The following is a 25,085-nucleotide window of genomic DNA, read 5'->3' on the forward strand; positions in this document are numbered from 1 at the left end:
GATGGATGCAGATGAAGAGGCAAAATGTGAAGGGGAGAATATCGAAATTAATGTAGAATTAGTGGCCCAGCAAAGGCCAGGCCATGGCAGAGCCCAGTGACGGGGAGGGGTCAGCGGGGGCGGAGTGCCGGGCCGCACAGGCTGGGTGAGTCGTCAGAGGAGGGCGAGGCTGCTGGGCCGGGTTTGCCGCCTCCTGGTACAGAAGTGGATTGCTTTGTCTCCGCTGAGCTGTGTAATTTCTTAATGGGGATTTGCATTGAGGTGATGTGAGGTGTGTCTGTGCTTGGTGCCTAAACTGATCGGGGACCACACTTCCTTGGAAAAGATGGTTTTCCTCCTCTTTTGTGGCTGGCCCTGTAACTCATGCTCAGATGTGTAGGAGGCTGTGTGCAGTGCCGGTGGACTCCATCCCCTGGATCTCAGCTGTCATCAGGGTTGGAGGGGGTTACTTTCTTAGAATCACTTTAGAGATAGTTTGGTGAACTCCAGGCTGGTCTCCTGGGACAGTGCCTGTGGAGCCCTGTGAGCATGCATGTATTTGGTGAGAACAATTGGAGACCCCAGACAAAAGGCTTCTAACCAAGAAGTTAACTTGTAGCCAAGTTTGCATCATTTAGTCCTGCCCCAAGGGCTGGTAAAACTGACCCTCCTCAACCACATGAAGTGTGCTTTCCGAGGCAGGGTGGAGGATGCCTTTTGTGCACACAAGTCCAGCTCACTGAACCTTGAAATGCAATGACTGAAAAATAGTCCCTGCAACATCAGGCCTACTCTGGTTATTAAACCTGATGAAAATGGGTTTTGTGTGGCAGACGCCGTCTTTATTCGCCACATAGCTTACATGGGCTAGATCAGGGCACAGTCAGACCTAGTGCCACGTGGGAGATGTTTTAGGCTCTGTGGACCATGTGATCTCTGTCCCAACTATTCAGTCCACTCTCACGTGAGAGCTGCTGGAGATCTTAACCTAAGTAAATGGACGGGGCTGTGTTCCAATAAAACTGTATTTTCAAAAACAGGCAAAGAGGGGCCAGATTTCACCCTTAGGCTGTAATTTGCCAACCCAGGACTAGGTCATAACTTGGAGCCCATACGCTGCCTGCAGAAGTTCGAATGCATGGGACTGTTTCTTAAATCCGTTAGAGGTAATTTACCTCCAGAATGTCAAGAGCCAGTCAGCACAGCTCTGTCCCCTGCATTCCCTTCCACCCTCTCGACCGATAGGCTGCTTGGGTCCCTGGAAACCAGGATGTGAGGATTTCCTGCTGCTGCAGTGGGGCAGCCTCCTCTGCTGCCTCTGTCTCTGCCTTTGAATTGCAACATCTCCTCTGAGGCCACGGTCACTGCCCACACGGAGGAGCGTTGCTAGGTACATCCAGCAGGTTCTGCAAGGCCTAGCAGAGCGGGGTCCAGCCCACTGCTCTGGTCTTCCTGTCTCCAGGTCCTTCAGGACGGGCGGGAGGTGCCGCTGAGGTCTGACTTGTGGAGAACGGTACTTCATTCCCTGAAAAGGGAGGAGCCTCCCCCCCCCATTTGCATTTGGTTCTGCTGGCCTGGGGGTTTCTTTTTGATGATGAAAAGGAGGGAATTTATGTATCTATATGTGTGTATATATATAAAACATATACATAAATGCAGAACCAAGGCCTTTACACTTTTCCCTGCATAAAAAAATAAGTAGAGAAAAGTGGACTTTCTAAAAATAAATACCTTCCATCATCTCAATTGCTGGAACCCTGCAGGTAGTTTCTCTGCTTAGAAATCCACTCGCTCCGCCACAGGCAGCCCTCTTGGTGCAGGCAGGGTGATTTGGAACATAAACATTGGCTTTGAGTCCCAGGTCTTGGCAGAGAGCAAAGTGAAATGAACTTGGTGTTCCTTTCCTTGGAAACCACTGCTTCACAAAGGGTCCGGCCTTTCCCTTGGAGGAGTTTCCGGCCTCCCCAGCCCTTCCTGTGAGCCTGGCTGAGGGTGCAGGAGGGGACCTGCATGAAGGATCACTCAATTAAGGAAAAGCGAAAGCCACAGTTGGTTTGAGGGATTTCCCAGAATTTTCACCTCTCCTGGATGCTCATACACGACTTGCTTTTCCTGTAAACTTAGGGTGAGCTTGGAGGAGTCTCAATGCAGGACTTAAGGGTTTTTATATTCTCAGAGTAGAGGTGTCCTTCATGAGGGTACAGGGAAGTCCATCCTCCCCTCTGGGCACCCAGCATTCACCGTTTTCCACTGGGGCCTCACTTGTGTTTATAAAGCAGAGGGTGGCCTCTAAAGCCAAGGCTTAGTAAGTGGCAGCTCCCCTGAATAAGTGACACTGAGTGACACAAAACCAGGAGCTGGGTGAGCACAGTGACTGGCCGCATTCAAGCCTTGGGAGTGCGTCCTTGGCACCAGAGCCCAGCCGCCCCCGGTGGTGTCCTTCCCCTTGTCTGGGTGCAGGGTTGTGTGTCTCTTGTCTTGAGGCAGGACCCCTGCAGCCTTGGAGCTCACGGTTCAGCCCAGCCAGAGCACCCAGGCCTTCCCTGGACCCCGGTCCCCCAGACCTGGCATTTGGGGTAGAAGGAGGGATGTAGCCCATGGACGAGGACTGGTCTTGTCCCTGCTGCTTGTCTCCTGGGACGCCACTGCCTTCTTCCCAGCCTTGCCTATCCTCACACCCCTTCCTCGTCTCAAATGCCACCTTCAGCTTGACTCTACCTGTCAGATCACAAAATGTGCTCCTTCCGCACCACTGTCTCAGGAGATCACAGCATTCTCAGGCCCATGAGACCTGTTCATTTCTAGGAGGCTGTAGGCCTCGCTTCCCCAGCGGTGCGGGAGACGGAGCCCCTGTCTGAGCTAGGTGGTCCGGGCGCAGATCCTGGCTCTGTTGCTTCATTGTGTGACCTGGACAGGTTACTAAATGCCTCTGTGTCCATGTTTCTCCATCTGTAAAATGGGAGGTGATCATAAGGTCTACCTGATTGGGTTGTTGTAAGGACAGTGCTTTCGCGTGTGTAAGTTCCTCCATGGACACCAGTGACGTGTGATGCTCCGGCCTGTCCTCCATGGTCTGGTTCCGGGAGACGTGACAGGGAGAGAGTTGTGCTGTGTGAATTCGCTCCCTCTTCCATGGACCTCCAGGAGTAAAACCTGCCTGTACTGAAGGCTAAGCGGAAATGAGAAGATAAAAGCCTATTTTAAACCATCCTAAAACCTCATGAGAAAATTGTTCACTTCTCACTTGGAAAAGGTTGTTAATAACTACAATTAAAAATTAAGTTAGAAGGGCTCAAAATTGCAAAAGGTATCATCACTTCAGGTCTCTGAGAGGATGATACAGGACCAGTTCCTTCTGGGCTGGTTTTTACTGGCTGGAAGCGTTGGGGAGGGTGTCTGGTGTCTCTCGTTGATGCAAGGATTTCTGCGGCACCTGGGGAGTAGGACCTGGGAAGGCCGTGGCTGCTGCAAGTCACTTCTCAGAAACGCACTGCAGTGGACTCCTTGGAGGGAGGTGTTATGATTTCTTTCTCATAGGGGGCTTATTTCTAATGCAGAGTTCCCGAGCTGATTCACATGCCTGGGTGCCGTCTAATAAGCTGCGTTTGCTGAGACCATCTTGTTCCTTAATCTTTCTCGAGGACACGTGCTTTCCAACTTTGGGCTGCAACCTTCACTACGAAACATGTTGTGTGTCCTGATCCAATGTATGCATTCCATGAAGTAATACCTGCTCTTATTGTTTGCATTGCATTCGGGTTTCTTCTATCCTGTTCTCTAAACTTTTTCTTTTTACATTTAGGCTAAGACTCTCAACTGGGTTGTGACCCATAGTTTGAAAAACGTGTCTCCAGAAACTGGAGCCCGAACTAGGTAGTGGCTGGGACTGGAGTAGGCAGAGTTATCCCACGAGTTCTTAGAATCCCCCGGTAGCTTTCCCCAAAGGACATTCTCTCTGTAGGTGACTTAGCAGAAGTTTCCATGATTAAACAAATTTGGGGAGGTCCAAGTGAGTCAACTAAAACAGGTTTGTTTGTTTTTTGTTTTTATAAAATTGAAGGACTTCTCTGAGCATTTAAGACAAACAATGGTTGGCAGGCTAGTTACATCAAGTCACCTGGAAGCACTTGAAAAATACAGATTACTTTGCCTTCGCCTGACATCCTGAATTAGCATCTCCAGGAGTGGAGTTAGGAAACTGCATTTAGAGAAGTCCAGTTAAACGTGCCCAGGTGGTCCTGACCTGCTGCTGGACGTGGGAGCCACCACGCACTATGACTCACTGAAAGGGGGTCACGCGTGGCTTTTCCCTTTTATTTTTTTGACTTAGGAATCCCTCCTTTGAAGATTTCTTGAAACAAGCAATCTCTGGAACACATTTTGGGTCATGTTTCTTGGTAGTGTTTCTAGAATCGGTATTCCATTGCTTGGTGGAAAGAAGAGGGGGGTGTATTTATTATCTTAAAATCGACAAAAACGGGCTTTTCCCCCAAATTTCATAGCAGGGACAAGTCATCCTCTGCCTTTGGCAGTTCTGACCCAAATAATAGTGATGAAGAGCTTATTAGAAGCTGAAGAGCAAAATCAAACTCATGAACTGGTTCTGTGTCATCCTCTCAGATACCTAAAGTGATGACACCTTCCAATTTTTAGCCCTTACAACTCAATTTTTATTGTAGTTATTAACACCCTTTTCCGAGTGAGGAGCGAACAATTTTCTATATTTTTATTATCAATACATTTCTATATCTCTGTGGCTACGTAGCTTAAATTTCAAGTCCAATTATTACTATTTATATTGGCCAACAGTAACGCTGGCCAAATGTGCTTTTGTCTCATAAGATAATGAAAGAGCTAAAGACACCTCCAGAAACTCTAAACTCGTGTTTGTCCATGAACAGGTAATGTTGACATTCCTGAGGGCAGGAGAACTTATTTTTTCATCCACCAGTAAAAGTGTTGATGAAAGAAGTCTAAACAATCCTAATTAATACAGTTTGTAAGTGTTTAGCTCTTTGTGAATGTATGTCTACATGCACATGCTTCCCCACAGCTGAATGTCCTTTTTCTCCTTCTGAATGGACAAGTGTGAATGCTGGGCTGGCTCTGCATGGAGCCTGGGGTCATCCACAGGTGCTGTCCGCTTTGGAGTGAGCACTTGGGATGAACTTGGTGCCCAGGGAAAGGTGGCTAATCCTGCAGGCTTGTATTACTGTTAACAACTCTTGTTCTAGGGAAGTGCAAGGGAGAGAGAGAAGTGGCACTTACCCGCAGATGTTTCTCTGTTTGTGCGAGTGCAGGTTTGGGTGTCTGTTTCTCTAAGTTGTGTTACCGAAGGGGATTTTTTTTTGTAAATATATTTGTTCTGACTTGGAGATAAAACTGAGTCATGGCATTTGCTTTAAAATATTGGGCCCTGGGTTCTGTAGACAGTCAGGAGGAGGATGAGGTTTAAAATAAAAATAAAATTCCTCCCTGCTCTGTTTACCATTGGTACTCTGGCTGGGAGAGTAGCAATTTTCTGTAGTATCTTTAGATACACTATTGTCTCTTTAGATGGATCCCTGAGGCTATGTTCTAAATTGAGTTCTGGAAGGAGATGAATGGGGGAGGTGACATTTATTCAGCCCTTAGGCTGTGTCGCATGCTTTACTCACTCTGCCCACATTTCACTCCTATAATCATCTCCCCAGAAGGCATTGTATCCACATCTCCTACAAAGAACCCTGAGGCTGAGAGGCCACGCCCTTCCCCAGATCAGTAAGTTGCTGTGGCCAGAATCCAAGGTGGGATCTGCCTGGTTCCCTGGCTGATGCATTCCTCTCCCTGTGCCCCCTCCATCTTCTGAAATTCTGAATCCCATCTTCAGTGTCTACCTGGTACTGATCCGGGAGTCGCTGGCCAGCCTGGGCTTCCCCTTTGTGACAATATGTGGGCTACAGCTTGGCCGGGAGGAGACACCCCATTAGTGCTGCGCTGTGCTCATTGCCTCCTCTCTGGTTCCTGATGCGCTTGTCTTTCTGTTTGTCACGTAACTGAAAAGAAGATGGTGCCATTTTGTGTGTCCTTAAACCCGGTGAGTGGCAGTTTTATCTGTTCCAGGGAAGTGATTGGGTAGAAATGGTATAAACCAAAATGTCTTGTTCTGCAACTTCATGACACTGTCCTTGGTTTGTGGCTTTTAAATAGTCTTCAGGAGACATATGAAGCCAAAAGGAATGAATTTCTGGGAGAACTTCAGAAGAAAGAAGAAGAAATGAGACAGATGTTTGTTATGAGAGTGAAGGAGAAAGAAGCTGAACTGAAAGAGGCGGAGAAAGAGGTGAGCCATCCGTCCTCCGTCCAGGGAGAGAGACAGCCAGGACTCCATGCCATTCTAAATGCTTTCTGCGTGTATTTCGTCCCGGGCATGGCCTACTAACCTGTAAGAGGAGTAGGTCAGCTAGTCTTGTCCCCATTTTACAGCTGCTAAAACTGAGAGTCATAAAGGTTACGCGATGTATGCAGTCACATACCGAGTTAGCAGCGCAGCCAAGACTGACACTAGACCCTGCATCTCCAGACCTGACCCCGCCTCCTTGTAGCTCTGTGTTCCCTCCATTTACAGGTGCTGAAATGCAAGCTCTGGGATTCTAGGACTATTATTATTGTCTCAGCCTATCAGCCAACTTGGTGAACTAAGCGGCGAGGGCCCTGGGCCACTGTCTGACGGGGCTGGGCTCCGGCTGCCACGTTTGTGCCCACGCGTCCCTTTGGGGCGCACACTCCCTGCTCTGGTGTCCCGCTGACTCCCAGGCCAGGGTAACTGCTTCCTAGAGGCTCACGCGGAAGTCTGCTGTAGCGCTCACGCCACTGAGAGGGCGAGAAGTGTGTTTGCCTTTGATGGTGGATGCTGAGCATCTCAAGTGCTTGACCTGCTGCTTGGTGCACTTCCAAGTGGAATTGTCTCAGTCATTTCATCATCATCCCCTTTCGATTTATCTTTGTAAAGACTCCTGAAACTCAGACGTTATTTAAATAGCTAAGCACTCAACATAGTTTTGCTGCGGAGAGAGGAAAGTTGAGCCTTATTTGCTGTTGGCTTTAAGTACCAAGCAGATGCTGGGTAAAAATCTAGAATTATCTAGTGAGAATGACCTCCCTCCTTCCCTCCCTCCCTCCCTCCCGTCCTTCTTTCCTTCCAGTTTTTGTTTCTGCATTGTGATAATTTTCTAAATTCAATTTGTCTAGGGCCAGAAACTTCACATATTCTTCTTAATTTGAATAGTATGTATGTATGTTGCACATACATGTAAATCTGTAGTCACTGTGTTAAGTCTCTCAGTAAATGTAGATTATATATTTCAAAAAAGGACCAGAAGGAAAGAACTTTTACCACTAGGGTGAGTTTCTTACTAGAAGCAAGGAGAATTTTTATTTTCTTCTTTATGTTTTTTATGATGAATATGTTTCTTCTTCTCCTTTCTTCCTCCTCTTCTTTTTTTTTTTTTTTTAATGGGAGGGGGTAATTAGGTTTATTTACTTTTAGAGGAGGGAGTGGGGATTGAACCCAGGACCTTCTGTATGCTAAGCATGTGCTCTACCACTTGAGCTATACTCTCCCCTGAACATGTATTATCAGAAAAAGTGCACCAGAATTCCCCTAAGTCCTAAGGCATCCAAGTCCCAAAGGAGCACAGGGCTCCGAGGGCTGCTGGTCACCATCTCAGCCTGGCTCAGCGCGGACGGCACCTCACTCGTGTAATTAAACGTGGCGCCGCCCGTGTTCTGGCTCAGAAGAGACCCAGACAGCCTTATACCAGTGAGCGTCCCGTTCCCGCCACCAAGCGTGTCCTCCTCTTCTCCCCAGCTCCACGAGAAGTTCGACCTCCTAAAACGGACACACCAAGAAGAGAAGAAGAAAGTGGAAGACAAGAAGAAGGAGCTGGAGGAGGAGGTGAACAATTTCCAGAAGAAGAAGGCGGCAGCTCAGCTGCTTCAGTCCCAGGCCCAGCAGGCTGGGGCCCAGCAAACCAAGAAAGACAAGGATAAGAAAAAGTAAGCAGGTGTCGCCCCCAGGCAGCGGGGCCTTCTAACAGTTGATTCCTCTTGCATGTCTCTACTTTTCCCATTTACAGACTGGAAACTGGTCTGTTACTAGAAAAATCAAAGCAAGTATTTTCTCTACAGTGCAGGGAAGACGATAAAGGTTTTTAAAATATTTCTAAAGGGTACACAGATGTTAATTGGTAAAACTTGACCACACGACCAAGCAATCAGGACTGCAGGAACCTGTCGTCTCCAGTAGCATCTTCTGCACCAACACTAGGACTCTTGAGAAGACAGCGCATTTCTCTCCACTACTCTCTGGAGACAATCCTCATGGCTCTTGATAAAGAGCACCCTAAAATTATGATTGATAGGATTATTTTTCTAGTCTCTGTCATAAGGCTTGATAAGCCAGTCGTTGGAAGTCTTGTTCTCAGAATGAACAATTCAGATGAAATGCTAGTGGCCACTAGTTTTCCTCTAGATTCAAGATTATGAATTATTTTATTGTGAAAATGAGCTCAAAATGCCCATCTAATTAAGTCACCTCCATGAACTCCCAAGATACACTTACACCCACCCAAAAAACCATTTTAAAATATGGCCTTGATTGAATGTGAAAGGGTCAGATTCTGCTCTTGAGTTGCCACTCCCTATGATACTTCATCAGCAGCAGTCTGAATCCAGTGGGAGACTTGCACCTTCCTGGAAATCTTGTGATTTGAAACTTTACATCAAATCACGTTAAAGGCCAGAAAGGGCCAATAATTTGACGGCAATTATTCTATTGATTTGACAGTAGGCTCAATGGTCAATAAGACACCTTTGAGGAAAACCTTGGTGGTAGCCAGGTGGGGAACCCACAGAGGCCGCCCTCTTGTGTTTAACGTGCAGTCCTCTGAGGGCAGCGAGAAGGCAGCTCAGAGCGTGTTTTAGGATTCTCGCTCTTCATCCTTAGATGCTAAGGTTCTAGGGGAAAGACTGACAACTGAGTAAAACTGTTGGTACTTGAGTAGGCAAAGAATTACATTCTTAAACATATATAGCAGACAGGATTGAGCCTGCACAGTAGTTGAGTCCACTCACGGGGGAGCGAGCATGATGGTGGTGTTCACGTGGTCTCGGTGAACACGCAGGCTCTCGCCCCTGAGCCAAAATGCACTGCCACAGTGACACACGGAGCTTGAAATTCTGCTTTACAAACTTTGACTTTCCAAGCCCTGAGACAGCAGAAGCTGGGTGAAGGGTGCAGGGGAGCCAGCAGCTTTCCTAAGCAATAGAAAGTAGGTGGTGGAGGTGAGCTGTGATTTGAATAGGGTTGATCTAGACCCAAGTGATCAAAGGACTCCAGAGGCTGAAAATTTAGTTATACTGGATTAATTCTGAGAGTAGCAGTTGCCTAGATAATCCGGTTCAAGAAAGCACTTTGTAGCTACGCATGTTGAGAGAGCGTCGGTCACTCATGGTGATGTTCCCCATGCAGGTTCAGAGATTAGTGACTCTTCCAGTGAAGACAGAATGAAAGCCATTTGGCATCCTACCCTTGTTGATCCAGACTAACCCAAGATAAAAATAGGTGTGTGTGTGTGTGTGTGTGTGTGTGTGTGTGTGTGTGTGTATCTATAGGCATGAATGAAACAGAAAAAGCTGCTGACTCGGTTTAGGAAACCCAAGGTCAAGTTTTTCTTACCCTGAAGCACTAAAGTGCGTAAAGGTACATGTTTTAGAACTAAAAATGTTTATCAAAGACCAGCAATGTTCCAAGGATATTTCATGTATACTGGATGTGCCTTTAAGCAATAAAAATTCCAAGAGCTGAGCAGTATTGTGCCTCCACTACAAAAAAAGTCTATCTAGTAGCAGACTTCCCCGTGTAGGGAGGTTTTTCTTGTCCTTTTGAATGTTTTTGGTTATTTTCTTGCCAACCTCTGGCCTTAGCAATGTACAGTGCTTTTCAAGTTTAAGTGAAGTATGTGTGAATTGTATTTTAGCCTTATTTATACATTCTCAATTTCAATGAATGGAATTAGACTTAATTTGGCGCACAGTAATCACCAGATTTTGGGCCTGATGACAGCAAGTATTTTTTGGCAACTTCTCCGAGGTTCTTAACCTTCAGACTTTCCCATTTGAACAGTGAAAGCAACTGCAACTCTCCTCTTCCTACCAGGGGGGAGTTTTGGTCAGAGAGTACCACAGAAAGACAGTTACCAGGGTACCCAGAGCAGTATTTTGAAAATAAATGGGAGGCCCTTTCCTCCGCCCGCAGCTGGAGGAGATGCTGGGGTGGCCACACCTGCCACTTAGGAGCTGGCTCTGTTTGAGGGAGAAAATTTTTTAAAAGATGTTTATTCCTTCACCTGCTTGTATCCACCTCAGAGCTGAACTGAGTTTTTCTAATAGTTTTAAATTCTGTTTTTTCTATTCTACTGACATGCTCCCTCTGTAACGTAGGTAAGGCTTTGTACTTCTCCTTGACCTCTAGTGGCATGAGAGCATATAACATTTCCTAAGATTACAGACAAGCTAGGGCTAACCCTGGCACTGCCATTAGCTGGACCCCACCTCCTGCCATCTCTGGCCACCAAGTCACTTTCCTTGTTTGCGGCTACACCTCAGTGGTGGGACTGCCCGAGGGTAAGTTGTTCAGTAGACAGTGTTCATCTTTGCTGAAAACGCTGCACAGTGGCCAGCAGGCAAGTTGCATCCATTCCAAAAGAGAGTTTTAAAATCTGTCATTTTAAAACTGTACTTGGCATCTGATAACTATACTTTACACAACCATCCACTCATCTTTTCTTTTTTAAAAAAATATTTTGATTCTTGCTAAGGAATGAAGTTGCATGTTTTGGACTTGCCTAATCTTAGACATGTGGATGTTGGATTTTGCGTTGCTTTATACCTAAGAGGGGGCGTCTCCTGGCATTGCTCTTGCTGTAACCACATAACGATCGTCCTTTTTCCTGCCACCCCAAGTAGATGAGTAGCATGCCCTCCATCCACTCTATTCCAATCCCCAAGTTAATTGTTCAAAGACATTTATTGTGTATTTATTCTCTGACTCCAGCAGCTCAGACATAGAAGATGCAGCTCCTATTCAGTACCAATGTGGTGCCCAAATCTAACCGATAATGGTTTTGTGTTACTTGAGAAGATGAAAATCGAACCACAAATCCTTCCACTGGAATATATAGTGGTTTCAAGAAGTCACCCATGAATTTGCAGTTACATGCAGATGGAAACTAACCATGTGTTCTTTAATTTGGTATTAAAATTTTGCTTTTGCTTGTCATGTAGAATAGCTTACTCAAGTGTTTGGTTTTAATTTCTGTCAATCCCATAATCATTGCATGAGCAGTCACCATCACCGAATGCTGGTGCTGGCGCTCCTAATTTTCCTTCTTTTTAATTTATTATTATTTCTAACTTTTTTGTTTTGTTTTTTAACTTGCAGTGCAAGCTTCACATAAAGCCTGGCAAGCCAAGGATGGTCCGCATTCACCTGCTTTTGCAGTAATATTGTATCTCTGCCATCTGTGTCCTTTTGTTTTGTTTTTATTTTTTATTTTTTTTTACCCTTCCCCAGACACCATATAACTATTAACTCATTGTGCTGAATGTTGTTGGGTTGTGGGAAATGATAGAACAAGGGAACGGCAGCAAAAGCTATGTGCCGCTGACTGGGTTTCTGGAAAGCCGATGGTTTGCCTTGTCTGCCTGTTCAGAGTGGCGGCAGGAAGCACGCCTGTCCTGTTACTCGTGTGTGGCTTTGGACTGAGGGGAGGAGGCTAAATTGCTCCATGTACGTCTGGCAGGAAAAACCTCTCACCACCTCAGCAGCTGAACTATAAACCTGGATAGCCATGACAACCTCTTGCTTTTCTTGATCACTCATCTCCATGATGGCCAAGGCCCTGAACGCCCTCTGTCTCTCCAACATACCTGCCACAAACAAGGTAGCTCTGTCTGCAGGCAGAACGGTGGGTAAGCCTTACCTGACCTTGACCCTTGCGTGGATTTTTTATTACCATGGTAACATTATTTGGCCTGGGTTGTGGGTCTGTTCAGACTGACTGTCTCCTCTTAATGGCTTTAGAAATGTGTCTGAACCCCCGTCTCTCAAATCCTGGCCAAGCTGGTTGTAATAAGGAAACCAGGATGACGTACAGCTTTATTGGGGTGCCCTTGACCCTCTCACAGAGAGCCATCTCCAGGGTCAGATCAGACAACGTGGCTTAGCCAGAGAATATTCCACCAAGGATGATGGCCTTTCCACGACCTACTTATTACTTTACAAAATCCGGTCTTTCATAAACACACCTCAATTTGCTCTCAGTAGGCTGAGGGGGAGGGTCTCATGACTGATTCCAGGGTGACAGTGCTTCTAAGAACATTTTTCAATAATTATGAGGAGAAATTTTCCAGAAATACTTAAAATAGCAAATCTGTGATGAACGGCATCACCTGCAGCACAATTTGAGGGGACCGTGAGGTACAAGTGGAAAGAAACACGTACCCAAAGCCATGAGTCGAGACGGCAGACATCCGACTTCACGTCCAGCCTCCTTGCCTAGTCTCCTTCTGATGTTTGGCAACAAAGAGAGGGAGGAACAGAACCACTGGTCTTTCCAACCCAGTTGTCTCAAAGGAATGGCCTCCCCTTTTCCCTCTCCAGGACCCCCTGCTGTTCATGTCTAAGTCCTGTCGCCCCATCACCGAGGATGGGGACTTAGCCATGTGCCAGGGCACAGACTGCACGCCAAGTTTGTACGGAAAAGGGCATATCTGATCTCTTTTCTGTACTTTTCATTTGTGAGGTTTAACCTGTCATCATCTTGATTTTTTTCCCCTGTAATAATGGGATACTCTCCGTTTTCTCTCTGACTCCGTCGTCTCCTGTTGCGTTCTTGAAAGCAGAACGCTTCTCATGAACCTGGTATTTCACCTCTGCGTTTTCCTTTTGGCCTTCATGAGTCATACGTTAAGCAAGTAGGACAGAATACGCTGTACCTGTGCACACATATGTACACCTTTTTTTTTTTTTTTTAATTACTAAGTCTCTAGTTGATTCCAGTAAAGATCCCCCTTCTCCACTTCTCTTTATCCTCAACCACACTCTTAGGGAAAGAAGGACTGGTCTTCCATGAACTGATTTAGGCTTAATTAGGCAAAGTCAGAAATCAATTTCATTGAAGCGAAACTAAGCTGTTGCAGAAACCGCAAACCAGAAGCAGCAATAGTGGTGTAAAGACAGACTTAGGAGCTACTGGGGCAATGTTTTTGTTTTTGCTTTTGTTTCTTACTGGTTCCAGTCTGAAGCTAGCTGTGGCGCGGCCAAAGCTGAGATGGCATGCTGGGTCTAACCAGGGGCTGAATTTGCTCAGATGCTGTGCACCAGACCGAAGCTTGAATCCGTGTGCTGTACGCTTGTTCCAACCACTGCTTGCGTGAGCATTTTTGTGTCTTGTCACAGAAAATACACTTCTAAATTCTAAACATGCATCACTTGAAAAATGATCATTTTACACGCATCACTACAGCCTTTTCACAGTGAGCCTCGCCATGAAAGGCATCCAGCTGACTTTTTGATTCCAAGATTGTTGATTGGATTGATTCCTTTTTTTCCCATTAAATTTTTCACAGCAAAATATATCATATGGAGAGTCAGGGAATAAAAGGTCAAAGGAGACAGATAGCAGCTTTTTTTAAAAATTCATTGCTTCTGAACTTTTTCTCCCCCCGCTCCCTGGCCCTGTTTGGTTTGTTATTGCTGCCCTCTCTTTTTCTGTATCTGTGCCTTTTTTCACAGTAGTCCTTGGCTCTGCACGGAATAAATGATACCCTCAAATCTAACTGGATGTGCTTTCGCCTTTGCATGTAAGTACGGTAGTAAGAAACCTTTGAGATCTTTCTGACCTTTTTAAATTAGAGAAACAAATGGGATAGGTGGATTTTTTCCCCCAGAGTGGGGAAAGGGAGGTATTGGTTTGAGTAGCCTTTGTTTAAAAAAAAAAAAACTAAATATATTCAAAACAGCCTACATTTATATCTTTTTCACAAGAAACACGTAGATTCAACTTTTCCTTGATATCAGTATGGAAGTCAGAAATTATTAGTCCCAGTCTGTGTTCTACACAGCATTGTGGGTTCATTGGATACTACAGAGGGTCCTTGGTCTCACTGTGTAAATAAAGCTAGAATAGAATGAGAAAGCTTCCGCTGGGGAAAATCAAGAGGAAAAATTATTTTATGCTAGGTTGCCTTGATGACTGCTTCATTTTTTGGTGATCTTGTTTAATGGTCTTTCCCTGGAGCTAACTACCAGCAATGATCACCTCTTTTTTTTTTTTTTTGGCCAGACAACACTAGCTGGCCTCTCCCATCTTTTGTTCAACCATAATGACCATCTGTTTGCTTCTTCTGGACTTCAGATGCCCTTAACTGTTGTAAGTGCAGTAGGAGGTGATGGAAGAGCATTTATGAGAATTTACTGGCAGTTGAGAGACTATGTTTTCCTAGCTTAGGCTCTTTTTTAATTAACCAAGGTTTTGTCCTGAAAGGGCACCTCAACCAGGGGAACATTTAACGTAAGGCTGGGCACAGGTTACTTCTTTTCCTTCTCTGCTTTGTGATCTCACCAGCACTAACTCTTACTCTTCCTATCTTGTGCACCTCAAATAGACTTGGTTTCCTCACTTTCTTGACATATCCATGAGTGTCTCATATACTAACTGTTGAATCAAGTTTTTCAACTGTTTCCAGCCCATGTCATACTGTCTCTGTGTGGTCCTACCAAAACTGTCCATTCAGATCCCTTTGCTTTGCCATTTTCAAGTGTCTCAAGCTGTCAGGTCTCAGCTTCCAGAAGTCTTGGTTCCATCGATAGGATACATGTGTGATGACTCTTTAGGGGAAATGATGACCTACAAAGTCTAGATTGTATGTAGGTATGAAGGGAATTTTTTAAATAAATTGAAAATTAAGCTGTGAACAGCATTAGAACGTTTGTCTATTTCTTAATTTTAAAATATCCTGATTTGCCTTAAATTGTAGCTGTAGATCATTGTCATTTTGCTGTTTGAAAATAACCAATGTGTTTTTAAAACTGTTGTGTAATCTACTTTCAGTGTTAATGCAGAATTGTCATATATGTAAACCGCATGTTAGACACTTGTCTTTTTTAAAAAACTAAAATAATTGTACTGTTGTGAAGTATATCATTTTTTTTTCAAGTATGAAAGTAATCACTTAGCAAACGTGCTCAGTAACTTGGTGTCTGTTAAGGTAGGAGAGTGGACAGGTAATCTATGCATATATCACTAGTGCCAAGACATAAAGTAGGGGAAAATATATTTTTACCCAAACATTGTGTGCCCTTTTGTGAGTTCTTTTTAGTCACTGTTTGATATGCAAATGTACACGTGCTTATTATAATGGATAAAATAGGGATGAGAGTCTCGTGCTTTCCTGCCTTGTCTGGACTTCAAACGCTACCATCTGGGCAGCAGCAACTCCAAGATGCTTGCCATGTGGTGTCCTGTACTTCGCACAGAGTCTCTGCCACCTTCTCTACCCCCTTCCCCCCCTCATTCCCATCCCCTTCTGCTCTGATCAGTGTCCCCTGGCGCCCCACTGCCCCCAGGCCCAGCTGAGGCATCCTCTTCTTCCCCAGCCTCTGCTGCCAGCGTTGCTGCTGCTGCTCTCCCCTCAGCCGCACTCGAGGAAGTCATCCCTTTAATTGACACACTGCTGTCCTTCCACAGTTCGTTGTAGAGAAGCTCCTTTTTTTTTTTTTAAGTCTTTTAAGAAACAAATTTGAATCTGAACCTCTCTTTTTTCTCTTCTGTAGCTTCTTCTTTATGTAACCATCCTGTTGACAAGCCCTACTCTCTCCTAATGGACATAGAGCATTAGAAGAGCAGGAGCTGTCTGTTCACACGTGTTGGGGAAGAGTTACCTCATTTCCACCATCGCCTCCTATTCTTTTAAAGTCTGGGTCAAATATTGCACTGCTGTTTGTATTTGTCAATGTCTGTTTACAAACCACTGCCCATAGTGGTTACTAAAGTGACTTTTCACCACCAAAACCAGTAATACCTAATAATACTACTTAAAAGGAAATTGAGTGAAACAGAGAACTTGGGCTAAAACCCGAGGTAGCCATGTGCTGGGATCCTCTTGCTTAGCTGTCATGTTCTTGAAGCTGCTGACCCAAGAACTCACGGACTGAAGACAGCACGTACCCCAATCTGAGGGTCCACAAACTTGATCTCATGTTAACTCCAGACCTCTCTGTCCCATGAGCGACATTCTCAACAGCCCCATCAGGACCCTCAACCATCAATCAGGTCATGAGATCTGGGCAACAGTTCTCTTTCCTTTTGTTAGTTTTATGGGTTGTTTTGAGGTTTGGGATTTTTTCTTTTAAACATTTGATATTGCATGAACAAAGATGGCTGCAATTTTTAAATTTGGAGTGTTCTATTGATACAATGTTTTTATTTTTCAGCTGACCGTCTGCCTCTTGAGAGAGAGAAGTGGGCATCCTTCCTTTAAATTCAGGAACCACTGTTGTTTTATTTGACTCTTTTTCTGTTATCTGCACCCCTTATATAAGTTTTTTTTGGTTTGGGATTCTGTTTTGGAAAAAAAATTTTTTTTCTACGTAGCCAGTTCTGGTTTATGTATTGGTTATTCAAACTTAGTTTTGGTATCAAAATTATGCCAGTTTTAAGCTCAAGGGGAAATTTAAGTGACGTTTAAGTCAGAATTCTGTTCAAGATGCTGTCTCCTCCTCTCTGACACAAAAAAATCCCTGTGTTGTCACTGGGGTTTGACCTACAAGTCTTAATCATGTTTTTAAAATGTGCCAGTGTTGGGTAGATGACTTTTCTGCCTCTGGGACTCAATTTATATTTAAAGGTACCTTAAAACAACTTTCTGGCCCATCCCTGCCTTTTTATTTATTGTGAAGCTCTTCTTTACCTTGTGTCCAGAGTTTTTGTGTCCTGGACCATGGGACACAAATCCCGAGCAAGTACATATCCTGTCCCAAACAGCAGCATTGACAGTGGTTCTGACCCACATTTACCAGTTACTCAGGTGGCTTTCTCCAGTGTCTGCAAAAAAAATCTGCTGGAAATCACTTACAACACCCACATGCAAACACACACTTCTTTCTGCCAGATGAGTCTGATTTCTAATGCTGACCTGTTTGTGATAGGCGAGGTTCAGGTCTAGATGACTTTATTAGCAGTCACCTCTTTGGGGCAGTTTTCATAGTCAAGGGACAATTTTCAGATCTATTTCTATTTTATTAGAGCATGGACATGCAATTAAGTTACCTTTTAATTTCCTTACTTGTCAATAGTCTTTGCTTCTTTCTACCCTTTTTCAGCCCCACAGTAGGTGGATACTGATGGCATGCGTTGCATTTGGAATGTTCCCCTCTATTTAAGAATGGGAACAAGCTTCTGTTGAAAGGTGGAATAATGAAGCAGCAGTCCCTGCCTCTTGAATTATTTGATTCTTGGGAAGAGGTTATATACAGCAATTGGATGAGCATGCTGGCAGGAAGCTTTCTTTACTTAGACACTATAATTAAATACAATAAAGTTAGATTCATCTGAGCCATTAAATAATTAAAATATAGGAATCAAGAGCCATCCCCTCCATACTACACCACAATCTGTAAGGACAGAAATCTGCTAGTGACGTGACCAGTGATTTGGTGGGGTGGATGGCTGGGTACCAACTCCTTAGCTGATGCTACAGCATGACACACTATCAGTTTTGTAAGTTAAATACAAACGTTCTATTGTGTGAAACCACTGCAATTACTAAGTACAGTCATTGGATTTATTTTTAAACTTTTTTTTTCTTTTAATATTTTAATATCAACTTTACCCTATCATTTTAAAAACATTCTGCAGATTATAGACATTTTTTGAGCAGTATTTAAAAATCAAATTAGGCAGTTGTCTTTTTAAAGATACGTGTAGTCTATTGCTGCTATTCCCTTTTTAGTCCTCAGGTTGGAGGAAGTGTAACAGTAATCATCTGAATGGGAGGGGGTGGGGGAACTGGCTATTATGTGTAGGTTGGCTTCTGTTCAGTTATCTAGGGAAAGCGGATCACGGACATCACTGGTCAAGTGCACAGCTATCCTCTGGTGATTTGGCATTTGGCTTCAGGTGGTTCCTTTTCTCAAGTGTTGATAAAACTGGTAGATTCTCAAGTTCTCCTGGCTAACCAACTAAGTGATATGAAACCATCCCAGGGCTAATTGTCAATAGTAAAAATTATTCGTTTATCCCAAGCTAGATTGTTGAAAAGCAAGAATTGAGTCATCTGAACCTATTTCCATGGTAACAGGCTTTTTTTTTCCTTCTTACAGTCTGAAAAAAAAAATCTTACTTGACTTCAGATACAGACTGCCTTATTGCTGAAAGTGTAGTCTAGATAGTCTATTTGAAATTGGCACAGCACATGTATAAAGGAGAGATCTGATCTTCTGCATTAGTATGCGCTGAGCTGGGGCAGATAAAATTAGGTCACCTTCCCAATATGCTTGGCCACACTCTTCCCATTAACTGTGCCTAAACTTTCTTCTTAGTTACTGGGGTTAACTTTCTGCCTACCATAGGCCCAACATTCAGGTAAATAGTTCTAGATATCTGAAAAATTAAGTACATAATTTGCTCTGAATTTATTTTAAATGACATTTCTATGCAAAACCTTTTGCTTTGCAGATGACTGTCATCCTTCCACCCTGGGGCCTGACAGTGTTGGCAGTGTGGCTCACTTTGAAGATCCTTGTACTTGAGTCCCTAGTCCTTGTGTCTGATACCATCTGGCTTTCAGATCAGTCCCTAGCAAGCAGCTGGCATCCTCAGAGCTGGTGTAGAGATGGCATGTGTTAATCTGAAAAGACTAATTGTGAGCCTCAGTATGCACTCACCTCCCCTTCCAACCTTTTCTGACAAGTAGCTGTATATAAATGAGATCTTTTGGTTGTTAGCGGAACATCGTGGGAGGTACAAGTGGATTTCACATCTGCCTCAAAGGTTACTTGCAGTGCTATGAGTTGATTGGCATTTCAGTCTACCATGGAAACTTTCTTTCAAAATCATGGCACACAGAACAGAGGCTAAGGTTGGTTCCTGTCAAAAAAACAAAAATGTGTCTAGGGGGGAGGGTGCACAATAACATTCTACAAAGTCTGCTACTATGTCTTTCCTGCACAATGCTTTTAGAACTCTGAAGGGCTGAGTTCTAGCTCTCCTTGCCCCTTATCCCCATCCATCCTTCCATCTTCCCCACCACCCCCCTCCATACTTTTTTATTCTACATACTGCACCAGACCTAATTTAGGTGCTGGGGATGCAGCTGTGCAGAGTTGCACTCATCTCTCTGTATGCCTCATACAGCAAATTTGGGGAGTGAAAGAAAAGGTAAGCCCTTTCCATGCCAAATTGTTGCAGATAGTCTGGAAAGCAAAACCCACCCCCACTAAGTTGCTTTTTAGTGGTTTCTTTAGGTTGTCCTTCCTTCTGGAGTGTCCTCTTGCCTAATAAATTAAGCTGCTTTTGAGAAATGAGAAACCACTGGGCCCATGCTGTTCTAGCGCCCTCCTGTTGTGTAACACAAAATAGGTCAACAATTTTGGAACTTGATTTGCTATGAAGGTTGTACTTTAAGAGTCAAGAGAAAGGGAGAGCTTCAGCCTTAACTTGAAAGCTCCTGGAAACTAAAATACTAAGAGTTGTGTGCTCGTCTCAAATTTCTCCAATAAGATACTCTTGGTTACCTCTTATGACACCTTTTCAATAACCAAGAGATGGCACAGGGAGAGTTACGTCTGTATAACACACAGGTCTTACATCATAAAAACCACTGCAGATAGTCCCTGACTTAAGATGGTTTGACTTAACGATTTTTAAACTTTATGATGGTGTTAAAACGATACATATTCAATAGAAACGGCCGTTCTGAATTTGGATCTTTTCCTGGGCTAATGTGCTATGAATATTCCCATTTCGGTGGGCAGTGGTAGCTCCCAGTCAGCCATGCAACCATGAAAGTAAACAACGGATACTTAGAACCATTGTTTTCACCTCAGTATTCAATAAATTCCGTAAGATAGTTAACACTTTGTTATAGGCTTTAAGATGACTTTGCCCAACACTGGGTTAACTCAAGTGTTCTGAGCATGTTTAAGGTCTATTAGGCTAAGCTATGTTTGGAAGATTTAGGTCCATTAAACGCATTTTCGACTTAAGGTATTTTCAACTTAATGAGTTTATCAGGATGCAAACTGGTCATAAGTAGAGGAAGGTCTGTAAACTCATCAATATGGTGAGAGAAAGCTTTCATTTTAACTCCTTGATGCAAGCCGTGCTTCCTAAGCCTGTGCTTCATCTTTTCTGCCCTAATGACTGGTCACATCTAACTCAAAATGAAAGCAGCAAGCTTTTGGGACTTGGCCATTTTCAAGTACTCTAATTGTACTTCTAGGTTATTTTACAGGACCAAACAACTTGCAAATATTAGGATTTTTAATTTGTACAAACATTTTTTTGATGTAAGACATATCTAGCCTCTCTGTCCCAAACTACGGCAGATTTTGCTAATTTTCCCAGTCCTGCATGCACAGGCCTCCGCTGCCTTGAGTGATGTGAACTTGTAACTCTAAATGTTGCTGATGTATATTTCTTAGCAACAAGAAGTAACTGCTCAACTGCTCATTCCCAGATAGTAAGCCCAATTTCTCCCAGAAACTTAAAAAGATGCTGTTTTTCTAAAAGCGCCACCTACTGGCCAAAGCACAGAACAATGGGCATAGGAGACATTCTGTTACTGCTGTATAAGGGCTAATTTCAACCATTTTGAAGGCTTTAGAAGTAATACTTACATGTTACACAGAACTTCATGATATCTCAAAGCTTTATCCTTGTATTTGATAAGTTAAAAGTTGAGCCTTGTTAAAAATTTTAGCTATGTGGCATCAGACAATTCTCTAATCTGCAACCTGTGAATGTACACCAGGGAAGCCATCTCCCAGGATGATTGTGGGGATGTTTGTCACAGACTCTTCCCTTTCTAGTTGAAAATGTACAAATTACCTAAGGATAAAGATAGCATGCCTCACCATTACGTTAGCTGAGCATCAGTGGCTTAATCACATTTTAAGTGAAAGGATATTGTGCTACTTTCGGCAGTAATGCTCAAAAACAACTTACTTTGTTTCAGGAACTCCAGAATGAGTGAATTAAAAATCTTCAAAATCCAGGTATGTAAAGAGAGTAGAGAGGACACACATATGCATTGTTAGAACCAACACAGGAGAAAAGAAATAATGCTTTTTGGCGTACAGACACCCATGTCTTAACACTCTCTCAACAGCAGGAATGTAGGCTCAGGTTCTCATCAGCTTGGCTGAGGGAGGAGCTACGCTACAGCTTTCTTCAGAGCCAAAGGCGTAGTGTCAGAAACATTTCTGACAAATCAGTTACATGTCTTTTTAACTGGCATTTGAGAGCATTCTCCTTTCCCAGCCCTCCTCTCCACCTTAATATAAGACATCGTCTGTAGAAGAAAACATTCAGTTCTTAACAAATAACCAATTTCATACCAATCCTGCAAAGAGAATGGAAGTAAATATTTGGCTGCTACTACTGTGATCTTCAAAAACTGTACCATGCCCTTGAACCTATTCCTATTGAATGGAGGATTAGAGAATAGCTAATTTATGCCCATCGAGTTTATTCTTTGCCTTTGCACAGCTTTCAGGGGATGACAGGTTTTCTAAACACCAAGGGGCATTAGGCAATTGTGATCTATGAACCTCAAGTTTCCAAATCTTGAAAGAGAATAGTTTGTGATCTGATGCCAAGATTTAAGACAAATTATCTTGGGACAGGCTAAATTTTAACCGTAAGAACATTCTTAATGAAAAGTTCCACACTGTTTAAGAATAATTTGCTTTTTTCTGCCTCAAACCATGGGTTCAGGCCTCACGGAGTCCAAGGTAGCTCAGATCTCTGGGCCGGTGGCAGGGAGATATAACTGAGAGGGTGCTCAGGAGGGTCTGGCCTCCAAAGTACTATTATTTAACTGAACTATAGGTTAAACATGCTTTGAAGCATTAGACCTAGCTGCCCAACCATCCCAATTCAGTTTCCCATGAAAACAATGCTATTTTCCAAACTGATCTACCATCAATTTTTCATAAGATTAGAAAACCTCAAGAAATTAAAATTATTTCTAACCTCTGTACAATCTGTAGCAACTGGACTACAAATGAAATAGTCTGACTCTAGACTCAATTTTATCCCTAGCTTTCTACGTAACAATTAAGTGCCATTCATTTTAATGATGAACATTTGTAGTTGTAGACTTGGAGCTTCCACAATTCAGGAGAATTAAGAAACAGAGCCACATGAAGATTAGGATAACTGGAATTTTTTTTTATGTTTTAAAAAAAGTTAGCCTCATGCTATCCTCACCGGAAACCAGTTCATTCTTTTATATTCCTTCACACTTCCTGTACTCGGACGTAAGTAAAAGTTTCATCTTTGACTGGATTGTAAGGTCACAAGTAGTAGGTAACCAATCCCACAATAAGAATTTTTCAAATGCTGACCTGAGAATACTCTTGCTTTGCTAAATCAGAACAAAATCAGTGAGCTAAAAATGATAGGTTACCTAGATATGGGACTATGCCTACCACCACAGTTCCTTAAGATGAGAATTTCCTGTTTGGAATGTCACAGACCACCAGTTAGAAAATAATAAAGGAAAAATTCTTATGTCAAAACCTAAATACAGTCACATTTAAACCCCCGTTTCTTCATGTTTTATTTCTGCAAATATATTAGGATTTTTATCATCTTCCATAGTTGAAATACCAATGTAACCAATCAGGAACTTGTACCTCTTCACAAGCAGAAAAAAGAGATAAAAAGGTTAAGGACAACCTTTATTGCTACCAGAGGCTTTTATCATCAGTACATGGTTCTCACTGCAATACCTTCTTCAGACTGCACAGGGAGCTCAGGATCCGTAAGTCATTAAGAAATACAGGTAGGCTGGGGAGGCAGGGGGATTAACTTTTATCAAGAAAATCCTAATAGCTTAACATAAAACTAGGGCACTGAATTCAGTTATTACATGTTACAGACCCAAATCATAGAGCTGCCCCAACATCTAGACAGTCTCTCCTACTGATTATAAATGAGTGAACTGATCAGTTAGCAAAAAAAAAAAAAAAAGAAAAAAAAAAAAATTTTAGTTGTTACAGAACATGTTTCTTTGGTGAGCACCTGGATATATTAACTTTACCAAATTCTTTTATACAAATGTCAAAGATGCTTTCAACAAATCTAAGTGTCCTAATCACATGCCAATTTTAAGCTTCAATTTAAAATAAACAAAAATGAAAATTTTGTTTCCAAACTCTAGAAATTGAAAGGAGACAAACAAATCAACACGGTAATGGGAGTCCTTTTTCTATAACCACCTCTGATTCATGAGGCAATTCTGAAGTACCTTTTCCAGATTAATTTAAATTTGAATCATGGATTAAACATGGCTGTTACACAAATAATTTGTTCACTAAATTGCTAAAAAAAATTTGAGGGTTTCCTTATCAGTGGAAGTCAGGCGAAGACTCAACATGCATAAAATTCATTAAGTATTCAAAGAAGCAAGCAAAAGCAAGACGAAATTTAAATCAGGATTCTGGGACAAGGTTTGCTAGCTAGGAATTTTGGAACTTTTTAAAAAAACACTGAATTTCTGACACAGGGTAATCTATGTTACATTTTAGCAGAGTAAAGGGTGGAACTGACACACTACAAAGAAATTTTTTAGTTAAAAAAATTTTTTTGATCTTGAATTTTACACTGTTTTTGGTCTTTAAGTGCTTAAATAATGTTGAATTATAATTAGCCATACAAATAAACGGGGCTTTTTTCTGGCTCATTTCAAATCAGCCTAATAAGGTATACACCTTTCTATAGCCTCTCCTGGTTTTCCACATTCCCATTCCCAGAGTAGTCTACCTTAGTTTGCACTCGAAGGTAACCCCTGAAGCTACATGACAGAAACAGGCTGCAAAGGTGGACAAGGGGAAGCATGTCCCTCTTGCCTTGATAAATCAGTGCCACACACAGAACCCACATTTTCTGAAGCATTATCTTCATTATAGAGCCGTTTGATCCCATCGTAGAAGTCGTCCACTTCCATTTCCTCTACTTTGCGTTTAGCAGAGGTATGCTTGCACCCATTGGCAGCTGGGAGATGATGGCAGAAGGCTGCTGTACCTCTGACTGGCACTTCTGGTTTGCTGTTGTCCTTGGAGAAATCTGGGCCTGGGGCAGAGGAGGGATGTAATCTGAACACTCCTTTGTCACAGGTCACCAGGGTGTGCTTGAGGGGACGGTAGACATAAACGGAATTTAGAGGCAGGGAAGACTGCAGAGTAGAAAGGTGATGTGCCACAAGCTCCCGACAGTGGATCAACTGGGAGCTATCCATCTGGGCCGGGGGGAAGAAACCACAAAGTTGATCATTAATGTAGGCCTCTATGTCATCCCTGCTGGCCACTTTTTCTCCCTGTGCCCTCTGTCCCCCAAACTTTTTCTCTCCGCACATCTTTCATTGCATACTCATCTATTCCTCCAGCCTACCCATCATCTTAGAAACTGTGTCCAAATCTGTATTTCAAATATAAATCTCTTTGGAACTTGAATTCTGTATTTCTAATTGTATGCTGCACATCTTCATGAGAGCGGAAATTATTCTTTTGTTCACAGCTATATATCCAACATCTGTTTTTGTTCAGTCTAGAAGGCCTTCCACCCCACCCTCTTTGCCTCTTCCAGTCTCTTTAGTGAAGACCAAGGTACAGATAAACATAAAATCTGTTAAGAATTTAAAGAAGCCACCAGAGACAAGAAAAAGTTTAAATAAGGGATGGGGAAGGCTGTCTGGTTAAGAATTCAGAACAATTTAAGTATTTTGTTTTTAAAATAGTAAATGAGAACATTTGACAAGTTATATATTTGTAGAAAACA

At 43.0% G+C, this 25,085-nt stretch overlaps 2 protein-coding genes across 7 annotated transcripts in view; one reads left to right on the forward strand and one right to left on the reverse strand.

Moving 5' to 3' along the window:
* SEPTIN11 (septin 11) overlaps positions 1–16,943 on the forward strand; it is an 82,017-nt gene extending 65,074 nt beyond the window's left edge. For 3 of the 5 annotated variants that reach the window (XM_074345721.1, XM_074345730.1, XM_074345745.1), the window contains exons 8-10: positions 6,169–6,301; positions 7,829–8,016; positions 11,462–15,373. In XM_074345721.1, the coding sequence (XP_074201822.1) occupies positions 6,169–6,301; positions 7,829–8,016; positions 11,462–11,477 (337 nt within the window). In that variant the 3' untranslated portion in view covers positions 11,478–15,373. Of the gene's footprint in view, positions 1–6,168; positions 6,302–7,828; positions 8,017–11,461; positions 15,374–15,856 lie in introns of those variants that run through there. The other 2 variants (XM_074345725.1, XM_074345736.1) reach the window with 2 other exon arrangements.
* A 6,025-nt stretch (positions 16,944–22,968) lies between these two features.
* CCNI (cyclin I) overlaps positions 22,969–25,085 on the reverse strand; it is a 29,042-nt gene continuing 26,925 nt past the window's right edge. For both annotated transcript variants that reach the window (XM_074345764.1, XM_074345757.1), the window contains one exon: positions 22,969–24,546. In XM_074345764.1, the coding sequence (XP_074201865.1) occupies positions 24,103–24,546 (444 nt within the window). In that variant the 3' untranslated portion in view covers positions 22,969–24,102. The remainder of the gene's footprint in view (positions 24,547–25,085) is intronic.

The sequence above is a fragment of the Camelus bactrianus genome, chromosome 2 (assembly GCF_048773025.1).
Source record: "Camelus bactrianus isolate YW-2024 breed Bactrian camel chromosome 2, ASM4877302v1, whole genome shotgun sequence".
In the NCBI taxonomy this organism is placed as follows: domain Eukaryota; kingdom Metazoa; phylum Chordata; class Mammalia; order Artiodactyla; family Camelidae; genus Camelus; species Camelus bactrianus.